Source organism: Petromyzon marinus, chromosome 33 (genome assembly GCF_048934315.1).
Source record: "Petromyzon marinus isolate PM22_M1 ecotype Great Lakes invasive population chromosome 33, UKy_Petmar_22M1.pri1.0, whole genome shotgun sequence".
In the NCBI taxonomy this organism is placed as follows: Eukaryota; Metazoa; Chordata; class Hyperoartia; order Petromyzontiformes; family Petromyzontidae; genus Petromyzon; species Petromyzon marinus.
The window spans coordinates 300,247-318,812 of record NC_133699.1 but is presented as its reverse complement, the minus strand read 5'-3'; the positions used below and the strand labels follow the sequence as shown (position 1 = coordinate 318,812).

Sequence of the window (18,566 nt, the reverse complement as noted above, 5' to 3'; positions counted from 1 at the left end):
TCACGCTCTCGTGACATGCGCTGGCATGTGTGGGAAAGCCTCACGGTTTACATTGAACTATTCCAGCCCCGGCAACATCTCTCAATGTGGCGAGATTAGTTTAACCACATTTTTCACGCGATAATGTATTTAATTACTGTTTGCACGGGAATTATTTTTGTAAAATAGAATTATCTCTCCATCATTCTTATATTGAAAAAAAGCTGAGAATTTTTTAAAGAATTATTGTTTCCCTTCTATGTGACTTTACCGAAAGAACCAAGAATATAATTTTAAACCGTGAAGAGTTGCATGCTTGAAATTAGACTGAGATACAGAAAGGAAGGCATGGAACAGCAATTTAGAGACATCGTATTTCATGTTAATAAAACTACATAGGCTTGGGTTTGACATGCTACGAGTGGCTACCAAAAAAGAGAATATGCATCAGAGGGTGCCCACTAATGGAGAGATTAGAGCGATGAGATCAGCTCGTGATGGAATTTTGCATCACGGGACCATGACTGATAGCGACAGCATAAGGGGGACTTTCTCCAGCAGTGGATAGATAATGGCTTATGAGAAAGATGATGATGAACATTTTGGTCCCTCTTGGAACTTTTCGTCTATTTCCTTTAAACGTCACAAGAGCCTACTTGCTGCACTGCAGTCACATTCCCACCTCAGATTTTCGGAGCTGAACTCGGACTCGAGGAACCGCAGGAACTGGTCCCGGCCCACCGAGTCTTTGAGAGCCTCGTCGATGCCGAAGCCCCACCTCTTCACTCTCTGCTGACTCGGCTCTTTGCTGCGAAGAAGAGACAGCAACATGGCACAACGGGAACACCTTCCTGTGAGCGGTGAGTGGCCTCAAACTCCGAGCTAAAACACGACGGAGGAGCACGCTGGCTAGGTGGCTTAGGAAGCTAACGCCTCATCGGAGCATTGATCATGGAGTTCACGTGTGTGGAGCCTACGCGTGAGTACAAAAACCAGGTTCACAATATCCATACCTCCAATTAGCATGGTTGGCTAGGTACGGTGCGAAAAAAATTCAACATACACACATACGTACATACGTCATGTGGCGCATCATGCTGCTCTTTGCTACTGGCCGACTCAAACTCCGAGCGAGACTTCTCTGTATTTTTCCTCAGGTTTCTGACCAGGAAGTCACTCGAAGACCTCGTCTGATCAGTTTCTAGCCCTGAGAGGAGATTTTTTTTTTCAGCATTTAGGTCTACTTCGAATAAACGATGTCCATTTCGCCTAGGTGATGGTATTGTTTTTAAGGTAACGAGAGAGCATCTGAATTCCCACGGAACCGTAGCACCACAGAGTGTTTCCTTGGTTACGGAATGGCCAGAACCCTGAGCATGAGATCCAAAAGCTGAATCTGTCTCCCTTACAAAGGGGAATTTGCTAGGACGTCTGTGTAAAAGAGCTCCATAGCTCATTGGATTCCTCTTTTCATTTACATTATTGTCTTTCCGCAAAGGGCCTGTTCGCTTTTATCGCTGCAGCTGAAACATTCCATACATTTTGGTCTAATCGTAGTGAGACTGCTTAAACCAGATGGCTTCGCGAGTCCTTGCCTGGCCTCACCATTAACATTCCACTTGTGGTCATGAAATTTAGTTAATGCAATGATGGGCAAATCACAGAGATCTAGAGGCAAGGCCAGTTATTTATTTATTAACTCAATATATAACCTACATTTACTTATTTTGCTAACTCGGCAGGCACATTGGTATCAGGTGGGGATATTATTGTTCTCTGTCCTTAAACAGTCACACATTTCGGGTTGTTTTTTAATTTCAATTATTATCCAGTCAAGGTCAGTAAAGACATCTGACAAAGGTGGGAACGCACAGCACGTTGCAGGCACGTGACAGGGTGTGGCATGCTGCACCCAGTGCATGCTGGCCGGCCCTCCGAGGGACACGCTTGCGTCGTGGCTGGGATCGTAGCGGGGGCCATAGGGGGAGATCGTAAGGAGGGGGGGGGAACCGTAGGGGGGGCGGAGATCGTAGGGGGGCGGGGGTAGGGGGGGCCCACCTCGCCTCCACCTCCCACAGCGTGGTGTCGTCCGTGATCCACGGGTTGGAGGGCTCAGGCGTGGTCAGGAAGGGATCGTACTCCGTGTACTGCTCCCTGTAGCTGATGAGGCTGTGATGGAAACACAGCACCAATACAACACAGGACAACAGTACAAATATGGATCAGCGATGCCAGTGGCAGTGTTTTAAACAGCCCAGTTGGATATTGGAATCATGTCCCCAGACAGTATGCATTTTAATTTTTATCTTCTTAATTGCGTTTTTTTTATTGTGGGTTCTTACACATATGTACTTGCTAAAGCAATAAGACAAGAAATATCTATTCTGTGCTCTCCAGTTGCCTGGGTCTCTTGACCCAATCCTGGCTAGCTGGCTCAGAAACTCAATAAACAAACAGGTCAAGTCAAGTGGTTTATTTGTTTGACCAGGTGAGAAGTCCAGAGACCGGGACAGTCTTGTTTGCAAGTGACTTGGGTCACAGGCTGTGTCACATGATAAATTGAAAATATTGCAATGTAAAAAAACTCTGGAAGCCACATAAATAACCTCTTGTTGTTGTAACAGCTCTCTTCCTGGTTCCGTAGTTCCACTGCTGGATTATTTTTTCCGCCTGAGGACGACCGCTCGTGTTGCGATGGAAACGTCGTGATATATTATTTATTGTTTTATTTTTCTACCTACGTGACTTTACCGAAAGAACCAAAGAATATTGCATGAACATAAATAAACGTGACGTAACATATGTTTTGCAACACACGTGTTTTGCAACACACGTGTTTTGCAACACACGTGTTTTGCAACACACGTGTTTTGCAACACACGTGTTTTGCAACACACGTGTTTTGCAACACACGTGTTTTGCAACACACGTGTTTTGCAACACACGTGTTTTGCAACACACGTGTTTTGCAACACACGTGTTTTGCAACACACGTGTTTTGCAACACACGTGTTTTGCAACACACGTGTTTTGCAACACGTGTTTTGCAACACGTGTTTTGCAACACGTGTTTTGTAACACATGTTTTGTAACATATGTTGGCTCAGGTGTTTGTTCCAGCCGGCATAGCAGCAGACTTCCTGGTCGAGAATTTGAATCTTGAACATGGTTAACTCTGATTATTACTATTAAAAATCATGACCATTATCACCAACATGATAATCGTCATCATTACACTGTGTAACAATTTTTTTTGTTACTGGCTAGTAAGTGTTATTTCCTAATTGCTTATGCCTCAAAAGTACAGAAAATGGCTATTATTCCCCACAAACTTTGCTTTTGTGAACAAGACAGTGATATTTTGAAATTTACCTACTTTCCAGAACATTCCAGAGATTCAGTGCTGAGTTAACTTGGAGCAACTTCTAGAACATTCTAGAACTTTCCAGTAATATAAATAGTAGTATAAATGCAGGGGCCTTAAGCCCACCAGTTCAGTTTAGTTCCAGCTGCCTAAGTGGATACATATCTGCATTTTTCTGAGAGGCTGCAAGCATCCAGCAGACGCATTTTGCTATGTCTGCGGCCAATTTATCAAGACAAGAGCGAAAAATTACTCTGTGGAAGCATCTGCTAAGATGTGTGAGGCCTACAAGGCATAATTCGGCATGCCTGTCGGGGATCAAGATAGTTCATTTCATATTTCATAGTTAATTTATTTGGTATAGCCCTGTGAGCCATTCGGCTCTTGAATCGGGTGCAACCGCAACAAACAAAAAAAAACATGAACAAGAAAACATCTTAAAGTGATTATGTGACTGTGCAAACAGAAAATCCAGGAAAAAAAACATAAAAACTATTCCTGAAATAGCACCGTACACCAACGCTGTGTGCAAAAAATCCCAGTGGGATGCAAGTCAAAATAACAACAACAACAACCACAAGACAACTAAGATTAAGGACATCAGTCCAACTCCGTATACAATAAATAAAAACATGGCCAAAACAAAAAAAAACTTTTCGAAATCTCCAAAATAAAAGCCATAAATGCAATGTAACAGTGATCATAGGGACTGTGACCAAATTTTTAACAATAAACTACGTAAAAAAATTATAACACCAAAATCTAGGGCCATATTTTAGGCCACTGAATAGCAGTGGCAGCTAGGGGTGTACAACTCCTCTAGAGCAGTTTTGAGTGAAGATCTCATAGGTAGTGATTCAAGTTGCAGTTTATTGGCAATAGCATTCCAGACCCTGGGGGCATGAATAGCAAAGGCCCTTCCTCCGGTTTTTGTACGGCAATAGGGAATGTGAAGCTGGTAGATGAGCGAAGACCTGAGGTCAAATTTCTTCTATGAAACAGAGAGGAGATCCAGTAGGTAGTCTGTGGATTTTTTTTAAGTACATCGTGAATAAATAAGATCTGGCGCACAAGCCGTCGAACATTAAGATATGTTAAGTTAGACCCAATGTAGAGATCACAGTGGTGAGTCCTATATGGGCAGTTCAATGCAAATCTTAAGGCCGAGTGATAGATGGAATCAAGCTTTTTCAGTACAGTACTTGGGGCTGATTTATACACGATGTCACAGTAGTCAAGTAGAGGCAATATGGTAGCTTTTATCAATTCCAAACGGAACATTTGGGGGGAAGCAATGCTTGTGTCGATGCAGAAAACCAATTTTTATTTTTGTCTTTTTACCAATATAATCAATGTGATCTTCAAAATTAAGTTTTGAATCCAGGATGACCCCAAGATACTTATAGATCTTAACTTGCTCTATTTGATAATTATTGAAGGAATGTAATTGGGGAAAAATAACTTCCTGCTTTAGTCCCGGTGAGAAGCATAGCACCTTGGTTTTGGAGGTATTCAAGACTAGTTTAAGAGAAACTAGCTGATGTTGTAGTTTGTTGAAATCACCCTGGAGCTTAGCAATCACGTCATCCGGAGAGCGGCCAGCAGTAATCAGTATCGTGTCATCTGCAAAAAGATTAACCCTGGAATGATCCAGGTCAGTGCCCAAGTCATTGACATAAAGAGAGAACAAGAGGGGGCCGAGGATGGAACCCTGTGGAACCCCTTTTGTTATCTTAACACTGTTTGACCTCCAGCCATCTGTGAATACAGTTTGGGTGCGAGAAAAGAGGTAATTTTTTAACCATTGTACTGTGTTCTCGGAAAAACCGAGGCAACTTAGTTTACTAAGCAGGGTGTTGTGGTCTACTGTATCAAAAGCTTTGGACAGGTCAAGAAAAAGACAGGCACAGTACTGCTTATTATCAAGGCTATTGTAAATTTGATTGAGAGAGTCTAATGCAGCAGATGTGGTGCTGTATTTTTTTCGGAACGCAGATTTTTTTAGATGTAGTAGATTGTTGGTGGACAGGAAACTGCTAATTTGGTAGTTCAATCATTTTTCAAAAATTTTCATCAATGGGGACAAAATTGAGATAGGTCGGTAGTTATTGGGATCATCTTTAGGGCCACCTTTGTGAAGTGGACGGACATAGGAATGTTTCCATTCTAGAGGAACTGATGCTTCTTTGATGGACAGGTTGAAAATATGGGCTATAGGTTTGTATATTAGCTGACCAACAGTTAGTAGAGCAAAGACGGGAAAACTATCTGCTCCGGTAGAGGAGGAACCTTTGAGGTAGGACAGTTGTTTCAGAACATTACTTTCGTGGATTGGTTGGAAACTAAATTCGTTTAATGTTTGGACAGGGGTGTAGGAATTTGCAGGAGCAGGGGTGACTCCCAATACATTATCAAAAAGATTACCAGCTTCAGAAAAATGAAGGTTAAAATTGTCAACTATTTTTTGGGGATATGAAAAATATTCCCCATTTCGGTTAAGCTCAACGGGCAAATTGTCTGTTTTGGATGCCTTTTCGATAGATTTGATTGTTTTCCAAAAAATCCTGGCATTTCCATGTGATTCCAGGAGAGTGGAGGAAAAGTAGGCATTTTAGGCAAGATAAAGCCTGGGCACCTCATGTCACCTGTGAGCAATGCAAAAAAACTCTGGAAGGTAAGATGGACAATTGTTTCTCGGAATTTTATGTTATAAAATTAGTTAACATTTTAAAAATTGTAAACGTTTTTTATTTTTAAATGTTTTACAATTTTCAATGTTATTGAAAAAATATATCATATATGAAAAATGTTGCGAGAATCTCTTACACATTAGTCATGGGTGAAATTAATGTTTTTGTAGGATCGTACAGAGGGGAAAAGAGAGCCATGAAGTTCGCTTTCCCAATAATTTGGCGGGAAACCACTGACCACTCTAGCAACTGCTACTTCTGCATGATGGACCCTTCCAAACATCGAACTGGAAAGAATGCACCTGCTATCACGTATCGGACCTTCCTTCATCCATCGCCCCGGTGCCACGCTACCATGAGTTCCCCGTACCCACTTATCCGGTGAGAGAGCAGCCGTCTTTAGAAGAGAGCAGCAATTCAGAGAGCAAGGAAGACGTAGATCCAGATGACAATTTCAGAGGTGGAGCTGTGGAGAGAAACCCATACTACCCCAACCAAAAAGACTTCAACGACTTGATCAGAGATCTTTGTCTCACCAAGTCCAATGCTGAGCTTTTGACGTCTAGGCTCAAGCAGTGGAACTTGTTGGATGAAAGTGTGCAAGTCGCAGATCAGAGGAAGCGTCACCAACCTTTTTGCAGCCTTTTCACCCGTCAAGATGGGCTCTGCTTCTGCCACAATGTGACCAGTCTGTTCGAGGCAATTGGAATTGCCTGTAACCAGAATGAGTGGCGCCTCTTCATTGACAACTCATCCAGGAGCCTCAATGCTGTGCTGCTCACTAATGGTAAGAAGTACCAGTCTCTTCCTCTGGCTCACTCGGTGCACCTCAAAGAGGATTGCAAAAGCATGAAGACCTTGCTGGATGCCTTGAAGTATGATGAGTACGGCTGGGAGGTCATCGGTGACTTCAAAATGGTGGCATTCCTGATGGGTCTCCAATGCGGTTTTACCAAGTGTCGCTGCTATCTTTGCTTTTGGGACAGCAGGGACACCAAGGCGCACTACCACAGGCGGGACTGGCCACAGCGGACCGAGGTCTCTGTGGGGAGGAACAATGTAAAGTGGGAGCCATGGTGGATCCCCAGAAGGTGCTGATGCCACCACTGCACATCAAATTGGGCCTCATGAAACAATTTGTCAGAGCTGTAGATAAGGAGTCGGCAGCCTTCAAGTACCTTCAAGACTTCTTCCCTAAGCTGTCTGAGGCAAAGGTCAAAGCCGGTGTCTTCGTCGGACCACAGATAAAGAAGATCCTGGAGTGCAATGAATTCCCCAAGAAGCTCTCTAGTAAGGAGAAAGCGGCTTGGAACAGCTTTGTCGCAGTGGCTCGTGGCTTCCTGGTCAATCACAAGGTCGAAAACTACGTGGATCTGGTTGAGATTCTGGTGAAGAACTACGGCACAAAGGGCTGTAGGATGTCCCTCAAAGTCCATATCCTTGATGCTCATCTGAATAAATTCAAGGTGAACATGGGAGCATTCTCGCAGGAGCAAGGCGAGCGCTTCCACCAGGATATACTGGACTTTGAACGCCGCTACCAAGGACAGTATAACGAGAACATGATGGGAGATTACATTTGGGGACTGACTCATGAAATTGATTTACAGTATAATCGTAAATGTCGAAAAACTACTCACTTCTAAATCTTTTGTAGTAATTTTTGCGTTACTTTATTGTAAATACATGTTAATTTTGATTCATATGTTGGTTTTTTCTGACTTTATGTGAACGAAAAGACACAAATTCGCCCGTTTTCTCATTGAAAATAGGTACATTTCAAAATATCACTGTCCTGGTCACAAAAGCAAAGTTTGTGGGGAATAATAGCCATTTTCTATACTTTTTAGGCATAAGCAATTACGAAATAACATAGTGTAATCAATGCCACCATCTGCATCTTCATAGTCGGCATCATCATGAGAATAATCATCATCAGTATCTTCATCTCCACCATCATCACTATTCTCAGAATCGGCACCATGGTCATGACAATAATGATGACAATGAGGGTAGTGCTTCGCCACTTGAGCTACTCTAGCGGATAATAACAACAAAATCAACTGAAACTATAGTCTAGCAGCATAGTTGTCCATCATTTGGCATACTTTAAAGGACAATGCATGTTCACACTCACAGTATGAATCCTTTTAAATAATGTTTCATCATTTATTTATATATGATCATTCTGGATGGAACTTTCCGTCACTGGGGAAGTGATTTTATCGTAAGTGCAGCGATATTAAATTATCATGAAATAATACGTGCCTTGACTTAAAGCGAAATAATATTATTAAAGCACAATCCTTGCTTGCTGGTGGTTACACAGCAATAACGTCAGCAGCGACCATCGCTGCTTTAGTGGCAGGACCAGAGGGGCGAGCGCCGAATAGTGTGTGATGGCGTCGTGTGAGAATGTCGTGTGTGACGGTGTCATGTGACAATGTCGTGTGTGACGGTGTCATGTGACAATGTCGTGTGTGACGGTGTCGTGTGTGACGTGACAATGTCGTTTGTGATGGTGTCGTGTGTGACAATGTCGTGTGTGACAATGTCGTTTGTGATGGTGTCGTTTGTGACGGTGTCGTGTGTGACGGTGTCGTGTGTGGCGGTGTCGTGTGTGACGGTGTCGTGTGTGACGGTGTCGTGTGTGAAGGTGTCGTGTGTGACGATGTCGTGTGTGACGGTGTCGTGTGTGACAATGTCGTGTGTGACGGTGTCGTGTGTGACGGTGTCGTGTGTGGCGGTGCCGTGTGTGACGGTGCCGTGTGTGACGGTGCCGTGTGTGACGATGTCGTGTGTGACGGTGTCGTGTGTGACAATTTCGTGTGTGACGGTGGAGTGTGTGACGGTGTCGTGTGTGGCGGTGTCGTGTGTGAAGGTGTCGTGTGTGACGGTGTCATGTGTGACGGTGTCGTGTGTGACGGTGTCGTGTGTGACGGTGTCGTGTGTGACGGTGTCGTGTGGGGCGGTGTCGTGTGTGACAATGTCGTGTGTGACGGTGCCGTATGTGACGGTGTCGTGTGTGACGGTGTCATGTGTGACGGTGTCGTGTGTGGCGGTGTCGTGTGTGACGGTGTCATGTGTGGCAGTGTCGTGTGTGGCGGTAACGTGTGTGGCGGTGTCGTGTGTGGCAGTGTCGTGTGTGACGGTGTCGTGTGTGGCGGTGTCGTGTGTGACGGCGTCGTGTGTGGCGGTGTCATGTGTGACAATGTCGTGTGTGACAATGTCGTGTGTGACAGTGTCGTGTGTGACGACGTCGTGTGTGACGGTGTCCTGTGTGACGGTGTCGTGTGTGACGGTGTCGTACCTCTCTGCAACCTTTGACATCTTCATGCAGTGTCGGTCGAGTTGTCCCCTGAGAAAGATGATCTGCAGAGTTTAAGCAGAAATACTTCAGAAAAACAGGTCCGCCAAATTTCGATTTAAAGCTTTCGTGACTGCAAGGATTCCTCTTCTTTGGTTCTTTCGGTAAAGTCGTCCGACAGGTTTGTTCCTTTCACCTGAAGAAGGCCACTTGTGTTGTGGCCGAAACGTCGTGAGATTTTATTGTGTTATTTTATCAATTTATTATTTTATTCTCATTCAACGTGACTTTACCGAAAGAACCAAAGAAGACCATTCATGATGTAATAATAGGGTTTTTCCCCTTTTTTTCTGGCAACAAAACTGAAACCTTTTTACTAGGATTCATGTCTGCATTAACCACAATACCTGCTGTCAAAATGCATCAAAATGCATTTGACTGCAGGTATTTGACTGCAGGTATTGTGGTTAATGCAGACATGAATCCTCGTAAAAAGGTTTCAGTTTTGTTGCCAGAAAAAAAAGAGGAAAAACCCTATTATTACATTTTGGTACTGGCAAAGGAGGTCTAATGATGACCATTCATGATGACTGGCTTTTGTAGACAATAAAGCAGGTGTTTGACTAGAGAATGTAGCTGCCTGAATATTGTATTAGTTTAATCGTTTATTTCAGATATTACAGAAACCAGTTATTAGGATAGAGCAGCTACACTGCAACTGCGTGAAGATAGCAACAACGTACCAATTAAACACCAAGTCAGATGAGGAGGTGTGCTCTTCACTGAACACTATTCGCGCAGCAGCGACGTCAAAAGACGTTTTCCAAAAATTCCATTGGAGACATAATGGCATCAGCATAAATGGAAACTGTACTCAGAATCAAAATATTTATCTAGACTGGAAAAATCCGATGAGCTCTTGAAGCCCTTTTTCAAAGATGTCCAATAGGGGCGAGTCATAAAGTCACAACAACAAACAATACAAATCAATCAATAGGAGTGCAAAGTATACGAAAGCTGAGAAAATCACTATAAATAAAAAATACATATATGTAAATAAAGTATATAAGCTCAAATTGCATAAGTACATAAATTCCAAAGGTTTGGTAAGGCAGAAAAACAACAGCAAAAACAGTTCCAGACCACACCAAGACAACAACATACAGTCCCTCAATAAAACTGCACATTCACATTGAACTATTCACCATCTCAGATTAGCACACTGCAAGGGGATTGTCCCAACCAATAGGAGCGAACGAAGGGATCTATAACGGCTGTGGGCAACGTATTGCAGCGTTTACTGAGACCTGAATCTCCTTTTAGCACTTTAACATGAAGTATTAGTAATAAAAAAAGCATGTAAAGATATTTTAAAATAAAAAAATGTTCTGCTAGAGACTCCCCTATTTCTGATAGGATCTATGCTCGCTTCTACTTGTTCGGTGATAGGTGATTTGTCCCGAGCTCGCGTTGAGTCGAAATAAAAATGTAAAAGAAAATGCAGGAAAAGTTAATCCATAACCCAGAAAGCCCACCCCATGGACAATGAGAAGATAATGGTTGAACTCGCCTGGGTCCTCAGCTCGTCCTCCGTGGGGGGCTTGGCGTCGACAGGTAGAGCGTGCGTGGGACTCTGGGAGTGCGAGTCGCCTTGGAGACCGTAGACCGACTGTGATGAAACACGGCAACGGGGTGACTCCCAAGAAACACACGGCAACAAGAAACACATGGCAACGAGGCGACTCCCAAGAAACACACGGCAACGGGGTGACTCCCAAGAAACACACGGCAACGGGGTGACTCCCAAGAAACACACGGCAACGGGGCGACTCCCAAGAAACACACGGCAACGTGGTGACATCCAAGAAACACATGGCAAAGAGGCGACTGCCAAGAAACACACGGCAATGAGGCGACTCCAAGAAACACACGGCAACGTGGTGACATCCAAGAAACACACGGCAACGAGGTGACTCCCAAGAAACACACGGCAACGGGGTGACTCCCAAGAAACACACGGCAACGTGGTGACATCTAAGAAACACACGGCAACGAGGTGACTCCCAAGCAACACACGGCAACGTGGTGACATCCAAGAAACACACGGCAACGGGGTGACTCCCAAGAAACACACGGCAAAGGGGTGACTCCCAAGAAACACACGGCAACGTGGTGACATCCAAGAAACACACGGCAACGTGGTGACATCCAAGAAACACGGCAACGAGGTGACTCCCAAGAAACACACGGCAACGGGGCGACGCCCAAGAAACACACGGCAACGTGGTGACATCCAAGAAACACACGGCAACGAGGCGACTCCCAAGAAACACACGGCAATGTGGTGACATCCAAGAAACACACGGCAACGAGGCGACATCCAAGAAACACACGGCAACGTGGTGACATCCAAGAAACACACGGCAACGAGGCGACTCCCAAGAAACACACGGCAACGTGGTGACATCCAAGAAATACACGGCAACGGGGTGACTCCCAAGAAACACACGGCAACGAGGCGACTCCCAAGAAACACACGGCAACGGGGTGACTCCCAAGAAACACACGGCAACGAGGCGACTCCCAAGAAACACACGGCAACGGGGTGACTCCCAAGAAACACACGGCAACGTGGTGACATCTAAGAAACACACGGCAACGAGTTGACTCCCAAGCAACACACGGCAACGTGGTGACATCCAAGAAACACACGGCAACGGGGTGACTCCCAAGAAACACACGGCAAAGGGGTGACTCCCAAGAAACACACGGCAACGTGGTGACATCCAAGAAACACACGGCAACGTGGTGGCATCCAAGAAACACACGGCAACGAGGTGACTCCCAAGAAACACACGGCAACGGGGCGACGCCCAAGAAAGCAACGCGGTGACATCCAAGAAACACACGGCAACGAGGCGACTCCCAAGAAACACACGGCAATGTGGTGACATCCAAGAAACACATGGCAACGAGGTGACTCCCAAGAAACACACGGCAACGGGGTGACTCCCAAGAAACACACGGCAACGTGGTGACATCCAAGAAACACACGGCAACGAGGTGACTCCCAAGCAACACACAGCAACGTGGTGACATCCAAGAAACACACGGCAAAGGGGTGACTCCCAAGAAACACACGGCAACGTGGTGACATCCAAGAAACACACGGCAACGGGGTGACTCCCAGGAAACACACGACAACGGGGCGACGCCCAAGAAACACATGGCAACGTGGTGACATCCAAGAAACAAACGGCAACGGGGTGACTCCCAAGAAACACACGGCAACGTGGTGACATCCAAGAAACACACAGCAACGAGGCGACTCCCAAGAAACATACTGCAACGTGGTGACATCCAAGAAACAAACGGCAACGGGGTGACTCCCAGGAAACACACGGCAACGGGGCGACGCCCAAGAAACACACGGCAACGTGGTGACATCCAAGAAACACACAGCAACGAGGTGACTCCCAAGAAACACACGGCAACGGGGTGACTCCCAAGAAACACACGGCAACGTGGTGACATCGAAGAAACACACGGCAACGAGGCGACTCCCAAGAAACACACGGCAACGTGGTGACATCCAAGAAACACACGGCAACGGGGTAACTCCCAGGAAACACACGGCAATGTGGTGACATCCAAGAAACACACGGCAAAGAGGTGACTGCCAAGAAACACACGGCAACCAGGCAACTCCCAAGAAACACACGGCAACGTGGTGACATCCAAGAAACACACGGCAATGAGGTGACTCCCAAGAAACACACGGCAACGAGGTGACTCCCAAGAAACACACGGCAACGTGGTGACATCCAAGAAACACACGGCAAAGGGGTGACTCCCAAGAAACACACGGCAACGTGGTGACATCCAAGAAACACACGGCAACGGGGTGACTCCCAAGAAACACACGACAAAGGGGTGACTCCCAAGAAACACACGGCAACGTGGTGACATCCAAGAAACACACGGCAACGGGGTGACTCCCAAGAAACACACGGCAACGAGGTGACTCCCAAGAAACACACGGCAACGTGGTGACATCCAAGAAATATACAGCAACGGGGTGACTCCCAAGAAACACACGGCAACGGGGTGACTCCCAAGAAACACACGGCAATGGGGAGACTCCCAAGAAACACACGGCAACGTGATGACATCCAAGAAATACACGGCAAAGAGGCGACTCCCAAGAAACACACGGCAACGAGGCGACTCCCAAGAAACACACGGCAACGTGGTGACATCCAAGAAACACACGGCAACGAGGTGACTTCCAAGAAACACACGGCAACGGGGTGACTCCCAAGAAACACAAGAAACACACAGCAACGTGGTGACATCCAAGAAACACACGGCAATGAGGTGACTCCCAAGAAACACATGGCAACGTGGTGACATCCAAGAAACACACGGCAAAGGGGTGACTCCAAAGAAACACACGGCAATGGGGTGACTCCCAAGAAACACACGGCAACGTGGTGACATCCAAGAAATATACAGCAACGGGGTGACTCCCAAGAAACACACGGCAACGGGGTGACTCCCAAGAAACACACGGCAATGGGGAGACTCCCAAGAAACACACGGCAACGTGATGACATCCAAGAAATACACGGCAAAGAGGCGACTCCCAAGAAACACACGGCAACGAGGCGACTCCCAAGAAACACACGGCAACGTGGTGACATCCAAGAAACACACGGCAACGAGGTGACTTCCAAGAAACACACGGCAACGGGGTGACTCCCAAGAAACACAAGAAACACACGGCAACGTGGTGACATCCAAGAAACACACGGCAATGAGGTGACTCCCAAGAAACACATGGCAACGTGGTGACATCCAAGAAACACACGGCAAAGGGGTGACTCCAAAGAAACACACGGCAATGGGGTGACTCCCAAGAAACACACGGCAAAGGGGTGACTCCCAAGAAACACATGGCAACGAGGCGACTCCCAAGAAACACACGGCAACGGGGTGACTCCCAAGAAACACACGGCAACGAGGCGACTCCAAGAAACACACGGCAACGGGGTGACTGCCAAGAAACACACGGCAACGTGGTGACTCCCAAGAAACACACGGCAACGGGGTGACTGCCAAGAAACACACGGCAACGGGGTGACTCCCAAGAAACACACGGCAACGGGGTGACTGCCAAGAAACACACGGCAACGGGGTGACTCCCAAGAAACACACGGCAACGGGGTGACTGCCAAGAAACACACGGCAACGAGGCGACTCCCAAGAAACACACGGCAACGAGGTGACTCCCAAGAAACACACGGCAACGAGGCAACTCCCAAGAAACACACGGCAACGGGGTGACTCCCAAGAAACACACGGCAACGGGGTGACTCCCAAGAAACACATGGCAACGGGGTGACTCCCAAAAAACACACGGCAACGAGGTGACTCCCAAGAAACACACGGCAACGAGGCGACTCCCAAGAAACACACGGCAACAAGGCGACTCCCAAGAAACACACGGCAACGAGGCGACTCCCAAGAAACACACGGCAACGAGGTGACTCCCAAGAAACACACAGCAACCAGGCGACTCCCAAGAAACACACGGAAACGGGGTGACTCCCAAGAAACACACGGCAACGGGGTGACTCCCAAGAAACACACGGCAACGTGGTGACTCCCAAGAAACACACGGCAACGTGGTGACATCCAAGAAACACACGGCAACGAGGCGACTCCCAAGAAACACACGGCAACGTGGTGACATCCAAGAAACACACGGCAACGTGGTGACATCCAAGAAACACACGGCAACGGGGTGACTGCCAAGTGAGGTTTCATGGTTGTGACGTGCAGCCTCTCTCTGATGCAGCACAATGTCCAGCGTTTCGCTCCAGGTGCCGGGAGCTTCTTAAACATTCAGTTCATCAACGTTTACCTCCAGAAGAAGCTACCAGCAAGTGCGGCGATATGTCGGACATCGTGCCAAGCAGCAGTAAAACACTCTGGATGGCTAAACATGAGAACTCGCCCGAGGTCAGTCGCTTGTCATTCAATTTTGTACATACAATGTAACACCGATTGGTATCGTGAAGCGGCTAAATAATATCACTAAAATCTCCACCGCAACTTCTAATAATGCCACCCTTTATCTCAACCAGTTCAATCATATGTACCATTTTTTCTATTTCTGTAAAGCATTGAATTAAAGCGCTATATAAATCTATATAAGACAAGTGGGACACAAAAAGACACAAATCCCAGGTATAGCCTTAACAGACTGTTGGGGCAAGTCCTGTTAGCGAGTAGCACCTATGAAGGCCAGCACAGAACACAAGGGGGTGGGTGGCCAGCATCATGCTGTATGGAAGCTATCTCAAAGCTCAGGGTCTTCTTGGTCACTGTCATGCCCTCCCTTTTATTTGCTTGCGAAACGTGGACCGTTCTAATAGAACATCTCCGGTTTGAAACATTCAGGCTGTCCTGCCTATGATCCATCCTGGGTTAAACGACACATTCTGATCAGCGAGCTCCTCCGGTGCATGTAGCCCGCATGCCCAATCATCTTCTTTGGGCTGGATAGAGGGGACAAAATGGGTGCAGTGGGCTGAGAAGGGATGGATGCGGTACAGGAGGATGTGGAGCTGAGTGGACTTGCCGAAGACCGTTACCAGCAGTGTCAAGATCAGCCTCTATGGAGGAGGCTCGTGAAAGACGCTACTGGGCGGTTGGAGGCAGTTACCTTCCAAAAAAAACAGAGGAGTCACGCTCATAACAAGTGGAGTGCCGGGTAGCTAAAATGCAGCAAGTTGGCACAATTGGAGGCACAGGTGGTGCATCTGCCAGTCATCTCGGTCAGAGATGACTCCTGTCAACGAGCCTTCAACACGTGGTCTCAGAGTGCACCTGGCCTGGTACAAGCGCCACGGTGACGTCACTGCCACTTAGTAGGGAATGGCGGCTGTTGTTGTGTGTGTTGTATGTACAGTGAGGGAAAAATGTCAGTTTAACATGTAGGCTTTCGCGACCAATATTATTCATAATAAAGGTTTTTGGGTTAGATCACGTTTATTTATAAATGTGTCGTAACCCTCCACCACCCGACACGGTCAATCAGCAAAAAAAATTGTCACGTTGACAAAAGACAAATAATTCACTACTTTAGCCCACCGGTGTGTTGAAGAGTGAATTCACATTTACAGTTTGAGTACGACGTTTCTCTGGTAAATACATCCAGCATCATCGGGCAATTCGCCAGAATGGTAAAGCCCTCGCTTGCTCCCGGTTTTATATGGAGCAGCAGGGTGACGTCATCACTTAACTCATATCAGGTGCAGTGATTAGAGGCGGAGGGGGGGGTATTGTAATGATTTAATCGATTAGTAATCAGTCATTGGTTATGATTAGTAATGAGTTGTAGATTAGTAATTCTTTAAATCAAAAGTAGTGAATTATTTGTCTTTTGTCAACGTGACACTTTTTTTTCTGATTGGCCGTGTCGGGTGGTGGAGGGTTACGACACATTTATAAATAAATGCGATCTAACCCAAAAACCTTTATTATGAATAATATTGGTCGCGAAAGCCTACGTGTTAAACTGTATTTTGTGTGTTTGCATGCGCTGAAATCAACAGTCTCTTATTCAAAGGAAAAGCTTCAGCCTTGAAAATATTTATGAATGAACATTTTCTGGACGTTTTTCTTTGGTGACGTGACATCGTAAAAAAAAACTCCTTGTTCAGTGATTTTCATGCATTTGACAGCAGCTACCATTTCATATCCCCTATTTGAATTACAATAGAGCATATAGGTGAAAGGTTTTCTCTGAAGAGACCTAATCATCAAATAGGTGGCACTTTTGAATATTTTCCCGAGCCATTCGTCTAAATTGAGGCTGACGGATCCATCACCCTCAGGCTGCTTTTGTCAAGTAGATATTTTTTTCTAAACGCACTATATTGTAAACCAGGCAGCACTGCAATATATACATACATTGTTTGTATTATCAAACCTTACTGTTTCACAACAGGGAGCTCTGATCTTCGATATTACACAGCAATCGACAAGTCAGACACATTTAGCTTACCAGTTGTTTTGGGGTCTACTTTTGCTCGGTTTACGTTCGTTATACGAAATCGCTTGCTGTGAGGCTTGCGAGCGAGGCTTAGTGAACACTGTCCCACCCAGCAGGCTGCCAGCAGACATCATTAGACGTGACCCAGAAAGGTGTGAGCCGTGCGACGTGTACGTGCGATCCATCTCCCGTGCCTCTCAGGCTGCAGCCATCTGGGTGTTAACAGTCTCGGGTTCCCAGCCAAATGTGTTCCATATTCCTAGGGTAAAAGAGCTTCGCATGCAACTCTCTAGAATCGATCTTTCACGGATCCAGGCTGCAATTCCATTCAAGAATCGATTCTCTTTGTTGACATTGTGGAGAATGTAGCAGCCTCCATTGCTTGCAAATGTACACAACGAATTGATAATATGCAACATACACAGCAGAATTCCACTTATCCGTGGCCTTATTAACCATGACTTTTATTTTCCATGGGACCAATTGGATCTTTAAAAAAATGGGCCCCCATATTTTTCACAAATTGACCGTGTTTTTGTCTCTTTTCCTCATCGTGGAACGGTCTCCTATTCATCTGCACTTCTTTTGCGGTCAAGTGGAGACTCGTAGCAGATTCATCCCATTAGCCGTGGCATATCCACAACTTTTATGTCACGGAGACGTGAAGTAATTTTGCTAATAAACCCACAGATAACAGGACCATCAATGAGTGAGGATCAGATACTAATTAAACGAGCCCATGCTTGAATATATATATTTTATCACAAACCACGGTTAATCCAGAACTCGGATAATCTGAAAATGGGGAGTTGGCTGATTGCAAGGCCCGTGGGCCACGGGCGACCCCTGTTGGCCTTTAGGGCAGCCCCCGACAATACACAACACGTGACACCCCCCCCCCCCAACGTGCTGTCAAACCCAATAGTTTCAAATGTGTGGTGGCCCTCACACTCTGATGTTGGATAAAGTGGCCCCACTCTCAAAACTAGTGAGGAACACTGCTCCAGGGGATTTGAGCTCACCTTTCTGGTTTTGTGTGGGTCCTTCATGCGGCACGATTTCTTGATGTCCATCTCCGTCGTGTTCACACAGCCAGGCTGGGCACAAGATGAATTCACCACTTTTTAACCGAGTTGTCATGACAACGGAAACTCAACACGGAGT

At 46.2% G+C, this 18,566-nt stretch overlaps 1 protein-coding gene across 4 annotated transcripts in view; it reads right to left on the bottom strand.

The window, feature by feature from the left end:
• LOC116948262 (regulator of G-protein signaling 7) overlaps positions 1-18,566 on the bottom strand; it is a 130,677-nt gene that overhangs the window by 23,584 nt on the left and 88,527 nt on the right. For all 4 annotated transcript variants that reach the window (XM_032964755.2, XM_076071407.1, XM_032964754.2 and 1 more), the window contains 5 exons: positions 18,425-18,499; positions 10,911-11,009; positions 9,344-9,405; positions 2,038-2,148; positions 662-787 (listed from right to left, as the gene is read on the bottom strand). In XM_032964755.2, coding sequence (XP_032820646.2) covers positions 662-787; positions 2,038-2,148; positions 9,344-9,405; positions 10,911-11,009; positions 18,425-18,499 — 473 coding nt within the window. The remainder of the gene's footprint in view (positions 1-661; positions 788-2,037; positions 2,149-9,343; positions 9,406-10,910; positions 11,010-18,424; positions 18,500-18,566) is intronic.